Source organism: Suricata suricatta, chromosome 5 (genome assembly GCF_006229205.1).
Source record: "Suricata suricatta isolate VVHF042 chromosome 5, meerkat_22Aug2017_6uvM2_HiC, whole genome shotgun sequence".
Lineage (NCBI taxonomy): Eukaryota > Metazoa > Chordata > Mammalia > Carnivora > Herpestidae > Suricata > Suricata suricatta.
Window position 1 is genome coordinate 124,237,021 of NC_043704.1, and position 17,467 is coordinate 124,254,487.

A 17,467-nucleotide genomic window follows, 5' to 3' on the forward strand; every position below is an offset into this window, starting at 1 on the left:
GCCATTTGTAGGAAAGTGGATGGACCTTGAGGGTGTCATGCGAAGTGAAATAAGTCAGGTGGAGAAGGACAGATACCATATGTTTGTACTCATAGGTCTAACAGGAAAACAGGAGAAACCTAATGGAGGACCACGGGGAGAGGAAGAGGGAAAGAGTTGGAGAGAGAGAGGGACGCAAAACTTAAGAGACTATTAAATACAGAAAATGAACTGAGGATTGAAGGGGAAGGAGAGGGGAGAAAAGAGGTGGTGGTGTTAGAGGAGGGCACTTGTGGGGAACAGCACTGGGTGTTATATGGAAACCAATTTGACAATAAACTATTTACAAAAAATAAAAATAAAAATAAAAATAAATAAATAGAAGTAAACCTATCAAAGTCAATAGGCTCTGAAGATATAATAAATTTTTGGACATTGTGACATTTGATGTCACAAAAGCCTATTGTGTCCCCTACCCTCCACCCCTACTCTCCAGCCCCAGCTCCCACCCTTGCTTCCAGGATGGTCTAGATGTTGAATGTGTCTTAATAGATGCCTTCTCCCCAAACGAGGCACCAAATTGCTGTAGAACCGGCTGAAAATCAAAGGTCATTTTGTAGCTCAAACTGTTAATGTAGTTTGGAAGAAGCATAGACATAAAATAAAACCTCAGTCATGACAAAAAAAAAAAAGGGACAAGAATTAACAAGTGTTGGTGAGGGTGTGTAAGAAAGGAACTCTAGTGTACTGTTGTTGGGAATTAAATTAGTGTAGCCACAATGGAAAACACTATGGAGGTTCCTCAAAAGTTAAAACTAGAGCTACCATAAGATCCAGAAATTCAACTCCTGGGTATCTATTTGAAGAAAACAAAAGATATCTGCACCCCTATGTTCACTATAGCATTGTTTCAATAACCAAGATATGGAAACAACCTAAGTGTCCATTAATGGATGAATGGATAAGCTGGGGCACATGTATACAATGGAATATTATTCTGCCATAAAACAGGAAATCTAGCCATTTGCAATTACACAGATAGACCTTGAAAGCATTATGCTAAGTGAAATGTCAGACAAAGATAGACAAATACTGACAAATACTGAATTAGATATATGTGGAATGTAAAAAAAACAATAGATGTATATATTTGTTTAAAAGGCTTGCAGATACAGAAAACAGATGGGGGGAACACAGGAAAATGGATTGAGAGGGTGCTTCTCAAGTTCAAATAATTGAAAAAAATTAAAAATTAAGTTAAATAAAAATATTTCTGTATTTTTCCACAGGAACCTGACTTTAGAGATGAGAACACAATAAAAAAAAAAAAAACCATTCAGTGAGTAGACAGGAATTAAAAACGCCATAGTAGTATGGGAACTCTAAGCTTCTCTCATCCTTGAAAGAGCTAGATTAGCATCAAACCATTTTGAACACCTAGGAAATTGATCTGAGGATGAATACTACAATCTGCATAATTGGAACCAGAGAACTTGGCAGGTACATGGTGTGGAAAGGTGAGAGAAAAGCCATGGCGCCACAGAGGGTAAGGAGCCATTTTTGCAAAGAGAGGACAGAGGGAGAAAGAGAAAGCAGGGGAGTGCAGCACATCAAGATTGTACATGAAAAAGCACTCCCCCCAAAACAGAGAGAAAGAAAAACATAAGCTACCAAAACTGAAATATGAAGAAGTAAATTTGAACAGATCCATAATCATTAAAGAAATTCAATCAGTAATCAAAATTCTCCCAACAACAACAAAAAAAAGAGTCCAGGGCCAGATGGCTTCCCGGATGAATTCTACCAAACATTCAAGGAAGAGTTAATACCTATCATCTTGAAGCTTCCAAAAAAATATAAAAGGAAAACTTCCAAACTCGTTTTAAAAAGCCAGCACTACCTTGTTTCCAAAACTAAACAAAGACTCCACTAAAAAAGAGAATCACAGACCAATCTCCCTGATGAAAACGGATGCAAAAATTCTTAACAAGGTAAGAAAGCAAACCAAATCCAACAATACATTAAAACAATTATTCACCACCATCAAGTGGGACTTACTCCTGGGCTGCAGGGGTGGTTCAACAACCATAAGTCAATCAACATGGTATATCACATTAATAAAAGAAAGGATAAAAACCACATTACCCTCTCAATAGATACAATAGATACAGAAAAGGCATTCGACAAGATACAGCATCTTTTCTTGATAAGAAACCTCAAGAAAGTAGGGATAGAAGGAACAGAACTTGAGATCATAAAGGCCATATATGAAAGGTCCACAACTACTATCCTACTCAATAGGGAAAACTGGAGAGCTTTCCTCTAAGGTCAGGACCACAACAGGGATGTCTTACCACTGTTGCTGAACATAGTGTTTTAATTTCTAGCCTCAGGATTCAGACAACCAAACGAAACAAAAGGATGTCAAACCCCCACCCTTTGCAGATAGCATGATACTCTACATGGAAAGTCTAAAAGACTTCAATAAAAAACTGCTAAACAGACACATAAATTCAATAAAGTCACAGCCTATAATATCACCATACAGAAACCAGATGCATTTCTACATACCAATAACGAATAAGAGAAATCAAAAAATTGATCCCATTTATAATTGCACCAACAATCTGAAGATACCTAGGAATAAACCTAACTTAAAAGGTAAAAAGATCTGTATGCAGAAAACTATAGAAAGCTTATAAAAGAAATTAAAGAAGACACAAAAAAATGGAAAAATATCTCATGCTCATGGATTGGAAAAACACCGTTTAAATGTCAATACTATCCAAAGCAATGTAAACATTTAATGCAATCCCTTCAAAACACCAGCATTCTTCACAGAGCTGTAACAAACAATTCTAAAATGTGTATGGAACTACAGAAGTCCCTAGTAGCCAAAGTAACATTAAAAAAAGAAAACCAAAGCTGGAGGCATCACAATTCTGGATTTCAAGCTGTGTTGCAAAGCTATAATCATCAAGACAGTATGATACTGGCACAAAAACAGACACATAGATCAACAGAAGAGAATAGAGAACCCAGAAATGGACCTACAAATGTATGGCCAACTAATCTTTGACAAAGCAGAAAAGAATATTCAATGTAAAAAGGACAGTCTCTTCAGCAAATAGTGCTGGAAAACTGGACAGCGACATGCAGAATGAAACTGGACCACTTTCTTATACCACACACAAAAATAAACTCAACATAGATTAAAGACATAAATCTAAGAAGACCCAAACTATAAAATTTTTTTAATGTCTTTTATTTATTTTTGAGAGACAGAGAGAGACAGAATATGAGCAGGGGAGGGTCAGAGAGAGAGGGAGACACAGAATCTGAAGCAGGCTCCAGGCTCTGAGTTAATCGTCAGCACACAGCCCGACGCAGGGCTTGAACCCACGAACCGTGAGATCACGACCTGAGCCAAAGCCGGACGCTTAACTGACTGAGCCACCCCGGTGCCCCCAAACTATAAAATTCTTGAAGAAAAACAAATACAGCAAACTCTTGGACATCAGTTGTAGCAGTATCTTTTTTCATCTTTCTCCTCAGGCAAGAGGAGCAAATGCAAAAACAAACAACTAAGACTAAATCAAACTAAAAAGCTTTTGCACAGCAAAGCAAACCAGCAACACAACGAAAACTACTGAATGGGACAAGTTATCTGTAAATCACATATCCATTAAGTAGTTATTCTATCAAGAACTCCTATAAGTCAAAAATAAACAAACCAAGCCCCTATTAAAAAATGGGCAGAAGATGTGAATGGACTTTTCAAAAGAAGACCTACAGATGACCAATAGACATAAAAGATACTCAACATTTTTGATGCAAATCAAAACCACAATGAAATATCATTTCACACCTGCCAAAATGGCTAGGATTGAAAAGACAAGAAATAACAAGTGTTGGTAAGAATGTAGAGAAAAGGGAACACTTGTGCCCTATTGATGGAATATACATCAGTTCAGCCATTATAAAAAACAGTATGTAGGGTTCTCAAAAATTTAAACACGGAATTACCATATGATCCAACGATTTCACTTCTGAGTATTTATGGGAAGAAAATGAAAACACTAATCAAAAAGACATATGCACCCCTATGTTCACTGATTTACAATAGTCAAGATGTGGAAGCAACCTAAGTACCCTAAGCAACCTAAGATAAAGGAATGCCTGAAGAGATAGTGTGCGTGGGGGCGGGGAGAAGAGAGGGTGTGTACACAACATAATAGTCATTAAAAAAAAAGAAAAAGAAATTATGCCATTTGCAACAACATAGATGAACCTAGAGGCTACTAAGGGAAATAAGTCATACAGATAAAGACAAATACTTTATCATTTCACTTACACATGGAATCTAAATTAACAAAACAAAACAGAAACAGATACTAATACACAGAACTGATGTTTGCTAGAGGGGGCAGGGGAACCAAATAGATGAAAGAGATTCACAAGTACAAACCTCCAATTATTATAAGGATGAAAAGTACAGCAAAACAAATATAGTCAATATTGTAATAATTTTGTATGGTGACAATTATAAATTACCATGGCAAGCATTTCATAATGTATGTAAATCAAAATGCTATACACCTGAAACTACTTTATGTCAACTACACTTCATTTAAAAGAAAAAAAAAAAGGGCAGGGGTAAAGATAAGCATATAGATCAATGGAAAAGAAATGAGTCCAGAAATTTTTACATTTATGGCCAATTGATTTTGCACCAAAGTGCCAAGACAATTCAATGGAGAAAGAATAGTCATTAATGTGAGTGAGATAAGGATAAATTTAGACCCTAAGCTCAAACCATAGACAAAAATTTTAAATGTATCACAGACCTAATATAAGAGACAAACCTATAAAACTCCATGGGGTGGGAAAACTGGACAAAATATTCATAACTTTGTATTATTGCACAGAGTTCTTATATAGACAATTATCTGCAAAGGAAACAAATTGATATATTGGAATTCAAAACTTAAAAAGTTTCTTTCTTAATGGTGGTGTTTGAAGTGAAAAAAGAAGAGCCATAAGACTGGAAGAAAATACCTTCCAACCATGTATTTAATAAAAGATTTGTATTCAAAATATACAAAGAACTTTTACAACTCAAAGCCCAATCATAAAAGGAGCAAAAGATCTAAATAGATACTTCAGCAAAGAAGATATTCATATGGGGATGCCTAGGTGGCTCAGTTGGTTAAGCATCCAACCTCGACTCAGGTCATGATCTCACAGTTTCTGAGTTTGAGTCCTGTGTCGGGCTCTGTGCTGACAGCTCAGAGCCTGGAGCCTGATTAGGAGTCTATATCTCCCTTTCTCTCGGCTCCTCCCCTACTCGTGCTTGGTCTCTCAAAAATAAACATTAAAAAAATTTTTTTAAGATATACACATGAATAACATGTACATGAAAATATGCTCAACATGATCTAGTCAGCATGGAAATGCAAATTAAAATCACAATGAGATACCACAACATACCATAAAAATGACTATAATGAGAAAAACTGAAATAAGTGTTCACAAGGATGTGAAGAACCTGAAACTCTGAATATTTTGCTTGTGGCAATGTAAACTAGTAGTCATTTTGGAAAAAAATTGGCAATTCCCTAAACAGTTTTAACTTATCAGACCCAATAATTCCACTCTTATGAAAAACTTTGTTCAAATACAGAGTGATACACAAATGTTCACAGCAGCATTATTTACGATAGACAAAAAGTTGAAACGACACAAATGTACATCAACTGATACACAGATAAAATGTGGTATATCCATGTATATTAGTAATAAAAAAATGACCACTGACATTAAGTACAATTTAAATCAACCTCATAAAAACATTATGTTAAAGGAAAAATGATACAAAAACTGTAGAAATAGAAACTCAGCAACACCATCAAGTGAAGTAACATTCACATTATAGGGATCCCAGAAAAAGAGAGAAACGGGGACAAAAATTTACTTCAATGACTGAAAACTTCTCAAATCTGGGGAAGAAAACAAAAGCCAGGTCAAGGAGGCACAGAGAGTCCCCAACAAAATCAAGCAAAGGAGGTCCACACCAAAGCCTTGTAATTAAAATGGCAAAAAGTAGCAATAAAGAGAGTATTTTATTTTTTATTTTTTTTAATGTTTTATTTATTTTTGAGACAGAGAGAGACAGAGCATGAGCAGGGAGAGTCAAAAGAGAGAGGGAGACACAGAATTGGAAGCAGGCTCCAGGCTCTGAGCTGTCAGCACAGAGCCCGATGGTGGGCTCGAACCCACGAATGTGAGATCATGACCTGAGCCAAAGTCAGAGGCTTAACCAACTAAGCCACCCAGGCGCCCCAAAGAGTATTTTAAAAGCCGCAAGAGAGAACAGTTAGATACAAAGGAAACCTCTTAAGGTCATCAGCTGATTTTTCAGCAGAAACTTTACAGGACAGAAGGGAATGTGATGATGTAATCAAAGTGCTAAAAGAGGGGCACCTGGGTGGCTCAGTCTGTTGGGCGTCTGACTTCGACTGACATCATGATCTCACAGTTCATGAGTCCTAGCCCCATGTCAGCTCTGTGCTGACAGCTCAGAGTCTGGAACCTGCTTCAGATTCTGTGTCTCACTCTGTCTCTGCCCCTCCCTGACTTGCTCTCTCTCTCTCTCTCTCTCTCTTATAAAGAAACACTTTAAAAAAAAATTTTAATAAAAAAATGGCTAAAAGAAAAACATCTGCAACCAAGATACTCTATCCAGCAAGGCTATCATTCAAAATAGAAGGAGAGATATAGTTTCTCAGACAAAAACTAAAGGAGTTCATGACCACTATATCAGGGGACTGTTTGAGTAGAAAGGAGAGATCATATGAGTAAGTAGAAAGCACAAAAGCAGTAAAATTAGGTATATTTATAAAAAAAGATTCACAAAATAAAAAGGATGTAAAGTGTGACATCATGTACTTAAAACATGAGGGGGGCAGAGGAGTAAAGAATGCGTTCAAATTTAAGCTATCATCAACTTAATATAAACTGCTATATGCAAATGTTATATACAAACCTAACCGCAAATCAAAAACCAGTAGTAGATATGTAAAGAATGAAGAGAAAGGAATCCAAGTATATCACTGAAGAAAGCCAGCAAACTATGAAAGAGCAAGCGAAGAAACAGAACTATAAAAACAACCATAAAACAAGTAATAAAATAGCAACAAAAACATACCTATCAATAATTGCTTTAAATGTAAATGGACTAATCACTCCAATCAAAAGACACAGAGTGAAAGAATGGATAAAAAGACTAATCATTCATATCAGACAAAGACACAGGCAGACCAGGGTGCCTCAGTCAGTTAAGCATCTGACTTCAGGTCATGATCTCATGGTTTGTAAATTAGAGCTCCTATTCAGGCTCTGTACTGATAGCTCAAGCCTGGAGCCTGCTTTGGATTCTGTATCTTCTGTCTCTCTGTCTGTCTGTCTCTCCCTGTCCCGCCCCCCCACCTCCACTCTGTCTTTTCCTCTCTTAAAGATAAATATTTAAAAAAAAAGACACAGACTGAAAGTGAAGGGATGCAAAAGCATTTATCATGCAAATGTAAGTCAAAAGAAAGCCATGGTAGCAATTCTTATAATCAGACAAAAATAAACTTTAAAAACAAAAGACTGTAAAAAAGACCAAGAAAAGGACACTATATAACCATCAACAGAATAATCCAACAAGACGATATACAATTGTAAATATTTATGCATTGAACATGAAAGTACCTAAATAAAGCAGCTAGTAATAAACATAATCTATAGTAAAACAATAGTAGAGGACTTTAACCTGCCACATCAATGGATAGATCATCCAAAGAGAATATCAACAAGGAAACTGTGGTTTTGAATGAAACACTGAACCAGATGAACATTCCTTCCTAAAGCAGTGCAATACAGATTCTTTTTAAGCACACATATAAATTCTATGAATAGATCATACATTGGGCCATAAAACGAGTCTCAACAAATTCAGAACAACTGAAGTCCTACATCTTTCCCAACTACGACACTATGAAAGTAGAAATCAACCACAAGAAAAAAAATCTGTCAAGAACACAAAGCTTAAATAATATGCTGCTAAACACAAAGGTTAAATATGCTACTAAACTATGAATGAGTCAATAAAGAAATCAAAATTAAAAAATACATGGAAACAAATGAAAATAAAAACAGTCCAAAATCTTGGGGATGCAGCAAAAGCTGTTCTAAGAGGGAAGTTTATAGAAATACAGGCCTATCTCAAGAAGAAAAATCTCCAATATGCAACCTAACTTTACACCTAAAGGAGCTATAAAAAGGACAAACCAAAAACAAAACCAAAACTGGCAAAATGAATTAAACTATCAGAAGGCATTAAAGATTAGCACAGAAATAAATGAAATAGAAACTAAAAGAAAAAAAAACAATAGAACAGATCAATGAAACTAGGAACTAGTTCTTTGAAAAGATCAATAAAATTAATAAACCTTTAGCCAGACTCATCAAAAAAAAAAAAAAAAAAAAAAGAGTATTCAAACTTCAAAAATGAAAAAGGAGAGGTGTACCTGGGGGCTCAATCAGTTAAGTGACCTACTTCTGCTCAGGTCATGATCTTGCAGTCTGTGAGTTTGAACCCTGTGTCAGATTCTGTCTCCCTCTCACTCTGCCCCTCCCCAACTTGTGCTGACTCTCTCTGCTCTTAAAGATAAACATTAAAAAAAATTTTAATAAAAAAAAATGAAAAAGGAGAAATAACTAACACCACAAATAGACAAGTAATTATAGAGAATATTATGAAAAATCATATGCCTAACTGGACAACCTAGAATTGGGAAATTCCTAGAATTAACTTCCCAGAACTGAACAAGAAAAAAATAGAAAATTTGCACAGACCAATCACCAGCAATGCAATTACATGAGTAATCATAAAACTCCCAACTAACAAAAGTCCAGGACCAGACTGCTTCATGGATGAATTCTACCAAACATTTAAAGAAGAGTTAATAACTATTCTTCTCAAACTATTGCAAAAACTAGAAGAGGAAGGAAAACTTCCAAAAATCAGTCTATGAGGCAATACCCTGATACTAAAACAAGATGCTACAATAAAAAAAAAAATACAGACTAATATTTCTGATGAATATGGATATAAAAATCCTCAAAAAAAATAGTGGCAAACCAAGTCTAACAATACATTAAAAAAATCATTCAGCACCATCAATGAGATTTAGTCCTGGAATGCAAGGGTGATTCAATATTCGCAATATCAACATGATACACATCAGATCAGTAAGCAAAAGAATAAAAACCACATGATTTCAAGAAATGCAGAAATAAATTTGACAAAGTACAACATCCACTCAAGATTTAAAAAAAAAAAAACACTTCAACAAAGTAGGGTTAGAGAGAACATAATAGAGGACATATATGAAAACCCACGACATCCCACTCCATGATGAAAAATTGAAAGCTTTTTCCTTAAGGTCAGGAACAAGACAAAAGTTTCCACACTCACCCCTCTTATTCAATACAGCACACAGCAATCTAACAACAAAAATAAAAGGAATCCAAACTGGTAAGGAAGAAAAACTTTCACTACTTGCAGATGACAGTATACTATTTATATACTGAAAACTCTATAAACACTACACCAAAAAAACTACTAGATCTGATAAATGACCTCAGTAAGGTTGCAGGATACAAAAATCAGTGTCCGAAACCCCCTGCATTTCTATACACCTATAATGGAAGCAGCAGAAAGAGAAATTAGGAAAATAGTTACATTTACAATTGTACCAAAAAGAATAAAATACCAAGGAGGTGAAAGACTTGTACTCTTAAAACTATAAAATGCTGGTGAAAACAACTAAAAATACAAATGGAAATCTATTCTATGCTCATGGACTGGGAGAAAAAAATATTGTTAAAATGTCCATAATACCCAAGGAAATCTATAGATTTAATGTAATCCCTATCAAAATACCAACATCAATTTTCACAGAACTAGAATAATCCTAAATTGTATGGAACCACACAAATCCCAAGTAACCAAAGAAATCTTGAAAAAGAGAAACAAAACTGGAGGTATAACAATCCCATATTTCATGTTTTATTACAAAGCTATAGTAATGAAAACAGTAGGATACTGGCACAAAAAGACTTAGATCAATGGAACACAATAGAAAGCCCAGAAATAAACCCACAATTATACAGTAAATTAATCTTCAACAAAGGAGGCAAAAATATGCAATTGGAAAAAGACAGTCTCTTCAACAAATGATGTTGGGAAAACCAGACAGCTATATGCCAAAAAATGAAACTGGACCACCTTCACCACACAAAAAATAAACTCAGGATGGATTAAAGACCTAAATTTAAGACCTGAAACCATTAGGGGCACCTGGGTAGCTCAGCCAACTAAGTGTCTGACTCTTGTTTTTGGCTCTGATCATGATTCATGATCACAGGTTCATGGGATGATAGAGCCCCACGTCAGGCTCTGCCCTGACAGGACAGAGTCAGCTTAGGATTCTCTCTTCCTCCCTCTAGCCCATCCAGCTCATGTGCCGCCCTTCTTCCAAGCCCTTCCAAGCCCTTCCAAGCCCTTCCAAGCCCTTCCAAGCCCTTCCAAGCCCTTCCAAGCCCTTCCAAGCCCTTCCAAGCCCTTCCAAGCCCTTCCAAGCCCTCTCTCTCTCTCTCAAAATAAATAAATAAAACATTTTTTAAAAAGACCTAAAACCATTAAAGTCCTAGAAGAGAGACACCTGGATGGCTCAGTCGGCTAAGCATCCAACTTTGGCTCAGGTCATGATCTCACAGTTTGTGCTGTTAGCACAGAGCCTAGAGCCTGCTTTGGGTTCTGTGTTGTCTCCTCTCTCTGCCCCTCCCCTGCTCACCAGTAAATAATGAATAAACATTTTAAAAAATATTAAATAATAATAAAGTCCTAGAAAAGAGCACAGGCAGTAATTTCTCTGACATTGACCATAGCAACATTCCTCTAGATAGGTCTCCTAAGGGAAACAAAAGCAAAAATAAACTACTGGGACTTCATCAAAATAAAAAAGTTTCTGTAGAGTGAAGGAAACAATCAACAAAACTACATATAACTTACTGAATTAGAGAAAATATTTGCAAATGACATATCCAATAAAGGGTTAGTGTCAAAAATATATAAAGAACTGATATAACTCAACATTCCAAAAACGGATAATCCACTGAAAAACTAGGCAGAAGATATGAACAGATATTTCTCTAAAGAAGATATCCAGTCAGTCAACAGGCACATGAAAAGATGCTCACCATCACTTATAACCAGGGAAATGCAAATCAAAACCATAATGAGACACCACCTCACACCTATGAGGTGGCAAAAATCAAAAACACAACAGTAAGTGATGGCAAGGGACATGAAAAAAAAGAACCCTAATACAACCACTGGGGGGAATGCAAACTTACACAGCCACTGTGGAAGACAGTATGGAAGTTCCTCAAAATATTAAAAACAGAATTACCCTATGATCCAGTAATCACTCTACTGGCTATTTACCCAAAGAATACAAAACATGAATTCTAATTCCAAGGGATACATGCACCCCTATGTTTACTGCAGCATTATTTACAATAGTCATATTAGGGAAGCAACCCAAGCATCCATCATTAGATGAATGGATATGGGGCACCTAGGTGGCTCAGTCGGTTGAGCATCCAACTTCAGCTCAGGTCATGATCTCTTGGTTGCGTGAGTTCAAGCCCCGCACTGGGCTTTGTGCTGACAGCTCAGAGCCTGGAATCTACTTCAGATTCTGTGTCTCCCTCTCTCTGTCCCTCCCCCGCTCATTGTGTTCTCTCTCTCTCAAAAATAAACATTAAAAAATTTTTTTTAAAATAGATGAATGGATAAAGATGATACATATACATACACACTGCAATATTACTCCACCATAAAAAAGTATAAAATCTTGCCATTTGCAACAATGTAGATGGAACTAGAGTATAATGCTAAGTGAAATAAGTCAGAGAAAGACAAATGCCATATGATTTCATTCAGAAGTGGAACAAAACAAACCCAGGGCATTTGGGTGACTCAGTCGGTTAAGCGTCCAACTTTGGCTAGGTCATAATTTCACAATCCATGCTTTCAATCCCTGCATCAGGCTCTGTGCTGAGAGCTCAGAGCCTGTAGCTTGCTTCAGATCATGTGTCTCCCTCTCTCTCTCTCTCTCTCTCTCTCTCTCTCTCTCTCTCTCTCTCTCTCTCTCTACCCCTCCTCCTACACTCAGCTCTGTCTCTGTCTCTCTCTCACATCAAAAATTTTAAAAAATAGTAAAGACTTAAATATACAGAACTGATGTATATTTTGTATACATCAGAAAGGAGAGGGAGATGGGTGAAATAGGTGAAAGGGATTAAGAGTTCACTTACTATGGGGCACCTGGGTGGCTCAAGTCAATTAAGTGTCTGACTTTGGCTCAGGTCATGATCTCATGGTTCATGAGCTCAAGCCTCACATCAGGTTTTCTGCAGTCAACACAGAGCCCACTTCGGATCCGCTGCCTGTCCCTCCACCACTTGAACTTTTTCTCTTTCTCAGAATAAATAAACTTTAAAAAAAAAGAGTTTATCATAAGGAGCACTGAGTAATGTATGGAATTGTTAAATCACTATATTATACACCTGTAACTAATACTGTTTTTAATTTTACTGGAATTTAAAAAGTCACTGAATTACATGCTTACAATGGATGGATTTTAAGATCTATAAATTATACCACTTATCAAACTGTTCCAAAAAAATGCTAAGGTCATAGAGAAAAAAGAAAAACTGAGAATCTGTTCCAAATTAAAGGAAATTAAATAGATAAGACAACTAATGATGGTACTTAGTCCTGGACTAGATGAGGCAAAGGGGTCAGGGAAACAGCTACCAAAGGCTTTATTACGATCATTTGATGAAATCTGAATAAGTGCCATAAGAATAATATTGACGAATTAATGCTAAATTTCCTGATTGCTATTACTGTACTTGCTTTATCACAGAATGTCCTTGTTCTCAGGAAACACACAATGAAGAATTTAAGAGCTAAAGAGATACAATCTCCAATTTATTCTCAAAAGTTTTAGAAAAATTCAACTTGTAAATATATCCATATGGAGAGAAATGATAGAGCAAATAGGTAAAATGTAAACAAGTGGTGAATCTGGGTAAAGGACACAGGGGAGTTCCTTATACGGTTTTTGCAATTTTTATGTAACATTTGAAACTATATCAAATTACAAAAAAAAATTTTAAACAGTACAGGCAGGAGGAAGTGGCTAGAGGTGTACAAAGGACAAGCAGCATTAGTCAATATTTTACTAAAGTCACTGAGGCAGATCTCTTGAAAACAACACAAAACACATCTGCAGCCTATACTCAAAAGATGGGTTACTAGGAGCTATTCTAAAACCCCCGATAATCTCTAAAATGTGGGGATTTACTGTCACTTCTCTTAGGGCCACGCATTCTTTCCTTCATTTCCAACACAGGCATGACCACCAGGTTAGGGGCCAAAGGAGATTTTCCAGGCCTAATCTGTTCTGACCATGCCGCCCAAAGTGCTAATTCTCCCCAGTAGGTTATTCCTGGAGCTCAAGATTAAAGATTAAAAAGTAGGTTTAAGGGGCACCAGGGTGGCTCAGTCGGTTAAGCGTCAGCATCCGGCTTCAGCTCAGGTCATGATCTCACGGTTCGTGGGTTCGAGCCCCGCATTGGGCTCTGTGCTGACAGCTAGCTTCGATTCTGTGTCTCCTGCTTCGATTCTGTGTCTCCCTCTCTCTCTGACCCTCCCCTGCTGCCACTGTCTCTGTCTCTCAAAAAATCAATAATAAAAAATAAAGAAATAAAGAAATAAATAAAAAGTAGGTTTAAGATCTACAAAGTGGCTTCTCAATGAACGAATGTATTCCCACACTAACACAAGAGCTTTCATAAATAGGCATTTTTCTGACAGACCACAAAGGGCAGTAGCCAGGGATAAAACGTGCAGAAGCCTGCAGGCCAGGCAATGACAACAACAGCTGGCCTGATTAGAAACAATGTCTGCCTGTCTCTTTCCTGCCTTCTCCCTTTCCTCCCCTCCCCAGAAATGCAGATCTGTCCCTTTTCTCAAGTTTCCATCTGGCAGTATCCCTCTCCCTTACCCCAATCTCCTTTACTTTCTTACAATATACTTCCTACTTCAAGTAACACATCTAATTTATTTTTGTGTTTTTCATTTCTCTACACTTGTAGTTTTTAAGTAAGCAGAAAGAGATCTGACATGCTGTTCATCAAATGTTTCTCAATAGTGGGATTTAGCTGATTATTCTTCTTTGTACTACAACTTGAACTTCCTAGAGTGACCTTGTGTTTTAACCAAAATAAAAAGTACTACATTTTTTAAAATTCCTAATTCTAGCGAATCAATTCATTTTAAACTTTTATATTCCATGTCCCTTGCTTTTGGGAAAAATAATTAAGTGTATTTCCCTTATAAGTAATCCTTAATTTTGTTTTCCCCCCTAAGAGTTGCCCTCTGTAAGGAACAAAAGAAAACCCTCTCCACCTACTCTCTTGCTTTTCATACACCTTCCATGCCTTCCCCAGTGACACAGGAAGAAGCCACAGAACAGACAAGCCAGAGAACAAGCAATAAGAATGGGGAAGTTCTAACCAGGACACAGCTTAGAAACCAAGCCTTGTTCTATTTTACTCTGTAAATGCCATTAACAGGTTTCTTACCAGAAATATGTCTGCATAGCCAGCCAAAGACTCTACTCCCTCTTGGATCCGTGCTCCCCCAGAGTCATTCAGTCCAATCACTGGAGCCCCCACTGTCAGGGCCTGGTCCATGATCTGAGACAGCAAAGAAATCTTTTATGAGACAAGTGATCCTTTTGTCAAAAATAGGATTGATAAAGTATCATGGTGTTTTCTGGAAAATGTTCCAAATGCACATTTCTTTTTAAATGTTCATTTTGAGAAAGAGAGAGAGAGAGAGAGAGAGAGAGAGAGAGAGAACACACATGCATGTGAACAGGGAGAGGGGCAGAGAGAGAAGAGAGAATCCCAAGCAGGCTCCATGCTGTCAGCACGGGAGCACAACACAGGTCTCAATCTCATGAGCCATGAGATCATGACTTAACCCAAAATCAAGAGTTGGACATTTAACCAAGTGAGCCACTCATGTGCCCCTAATTACACTTCCTAAAACAGGAGTCATTAACACTGGCTTCATTCCCCATGATGATTAGGTACCTCCATGGAAAACAGAACCAAAACTTTGAGGGCTCATTAAAGCCCTTCAGGCATCCAAGAGCCAAAGTACTTCCCACCAGCAGGGGATAAGACTGCTCATAGCAACCAGTTCTGAGCCACAGGCCCAGGCTGTAATATTTTCCAGTATCCAGTTTTGTTCCCAATTTTTTTTTCCAAGTAGGCTCTAGGGCTTGGGCATGGCCTTGAGAATTCATGACCTTGAGATCAAGAGTCACATGTTCTACTGGCTGAGGCAGCCAGGCACCGCCACCTCCCTACCCCTTTCATCTTTTCAAAGAACTGACAGTAGACACAGTAACAAAGTAGTATTTTTATGAAAGTAAATGTAGATCCATCTCTTAACCAGAGACAGGCCCAGGCCTGATTTCACTTGTAATAAGCCATTATTTTCCTCATGGGTCAGTGGTTAAGGGCCTAATAAGCAACATTCCTAAGAGCCTTTTCAATTCACAAAGCCCTTTCACTTCCATTATCTCATTCAACAACAATAAGAGAAGCAGTAAAAAGAAAAATTAGGGAGGATTAAAAGTGATTGGACCAAGGTTTCAGAAATAATACATGACAAGATGTCTAGAATCCAGGTTTTCCATACACAGAGAAGCACTGCTCAGCTATTAACAGCCAACTATACCTTTAATTCCAAAATTCCCCAAATACGATCTATACTTTTATTCATCCCCAGCGCATCTCATCACTAGTGTTTTTAAAATAGCACCATGTAATCCTTGCACTGCTCTTTATCCTTTAGTACCTGGACTCTCCACCTAGACCATGGGCTCTTTAACTGAGGTCTTCAGAATCCCAAAGGGTCTGTAAATAGATTTCATCCATGCCTTGGATGGGAAAAAATTGAATCTTTATCTTTATTAACTCTAGCTGATCTTTAGCATTTCCTTTAATTATGAACACAGGGAGGGGGAAATCACTATTTTTAGGAATGCCTGTGACTTTATATTAATAGAAGCTGTGGATATTCTTATGTCACCGTAAAGTTGTTGCAGATATCTTGAAATAGCATTTTCACGCATGCCTACTTTGAAACTACAGCAGTTTAGATGCACAGCTAAATCTTGTTATTTGATAAATTAGAAAGCACATAGATTACAAATGGAGGCGCCTGGGTGGCTCAGTTGCTTAAGCATCCAAGTCTTGATTTCAGCTCAGGTCATGGTCTCACAGTTGGAAAGATCAAGCCCCATGTCAGGCTCTGTGCTGACAGTGCAGAGATCCCTGCTTGGGATTCTCTCTCTCTCTCTCTCTCTCTCTCTCTCTCAAAACAAACAAACAAATATAAAAGTCATGTATATTAAATTGTAATTTTTAAAATATTTTTAAATTATTTGTATTCCTACACATTTTGTGCATGTAAAGCATTACCAGACTGTCAAAGGGATCCATGATCCAAAAAAATGTTAACAACTCCTGCCTTGGACTAAACAGACATTTGGGTCCACAGCCACCCCACATACACAGCGCATTGTCTTGCACCCCAATATTTAAATATGCACTACGTGTCTGATGAAAGTACTGGGTTTTCAATATTATACTTACTTTGCAGATCTTTTGGGCATGTGCCCCAGACAGACTACCTCCAAAAACTGTAAAATCCTAAAAAGAAAACAAATCAACAAAGAAAATATAGTCACTAGCCGGGAATGAAGAGCCAGGAGGAGGAGGAGGAGGAAATGAAAAACTCTTAGTTAAAAGTTTTTGAAGGATTTTCAGAAGTTCAAAAAATTAGTTATGATATTTTATTCACTATTCTATGGAGTAATTTGTATCTTAAAGGGGGTTCATGTATTGTCAAGAGCAAAAGACTTCATCTTTACTCTACAAAAGTGAATCCTAGCTCTCTAAGGGAAACTTTTCATGCAGAATTAACCTGAAAAATCAGAGTCTATAGATGTCAAGCAAGCATTTCTATTACTAGAAACATTGCCATTTTGACAATTGAGGTAAGAAATGTCAATCAGAGCCCTCACGGATCCCTCTTGCTTATTATGAAGTTTCATTACCTTCTGATGTAAAGGGCTTCTTGTAGGAAGGACCTCCTTTCTAAAACCACCTCCAAAAGACAGCGGGTAATTAAGAACAGATTCAGCCCAGGAGGACAGAAATGGAAGAGGAAACAATGGCAGAGGAGAGAGTGAACAAACTCAGGGAAACTGAAAGCACAAGAAGAAGA

The 17,467-nt window shown here is 37.2% G+C and overlaps 1 protein-coding gene across 3 annotated transcripts in view; it reads right to left on the bottom strand.

The window, feature by feature from the left end:
* The window catches only part of PCCB (propionyl-CoA carboxylase subunit beta), a 102,317-nt gene that overhangs the window by 78,231 nt on the left and 6,619 nt on the right, over positions 1-17,467 (bottom strand). For all 3 annotated transcript variants that reach the window (XM_029940226.1, XM_029940228.1, XM_029940225.1), the window contains exons 4-5: positions 16,834-16,890; positions 14,746-14,859 (exon numbers count right to left, since the gene is read on the bottom strand). In XM_029940226.1, the coding sequence (XP_029796086.1) occupies positions 14,746-14,859; positions 16,834-16,890 (171 nt within the window). The remainder of the gene's footprint in view (positions 1-14,745; positions 14,860-16,833; positions 16,891-17,467) is intronic.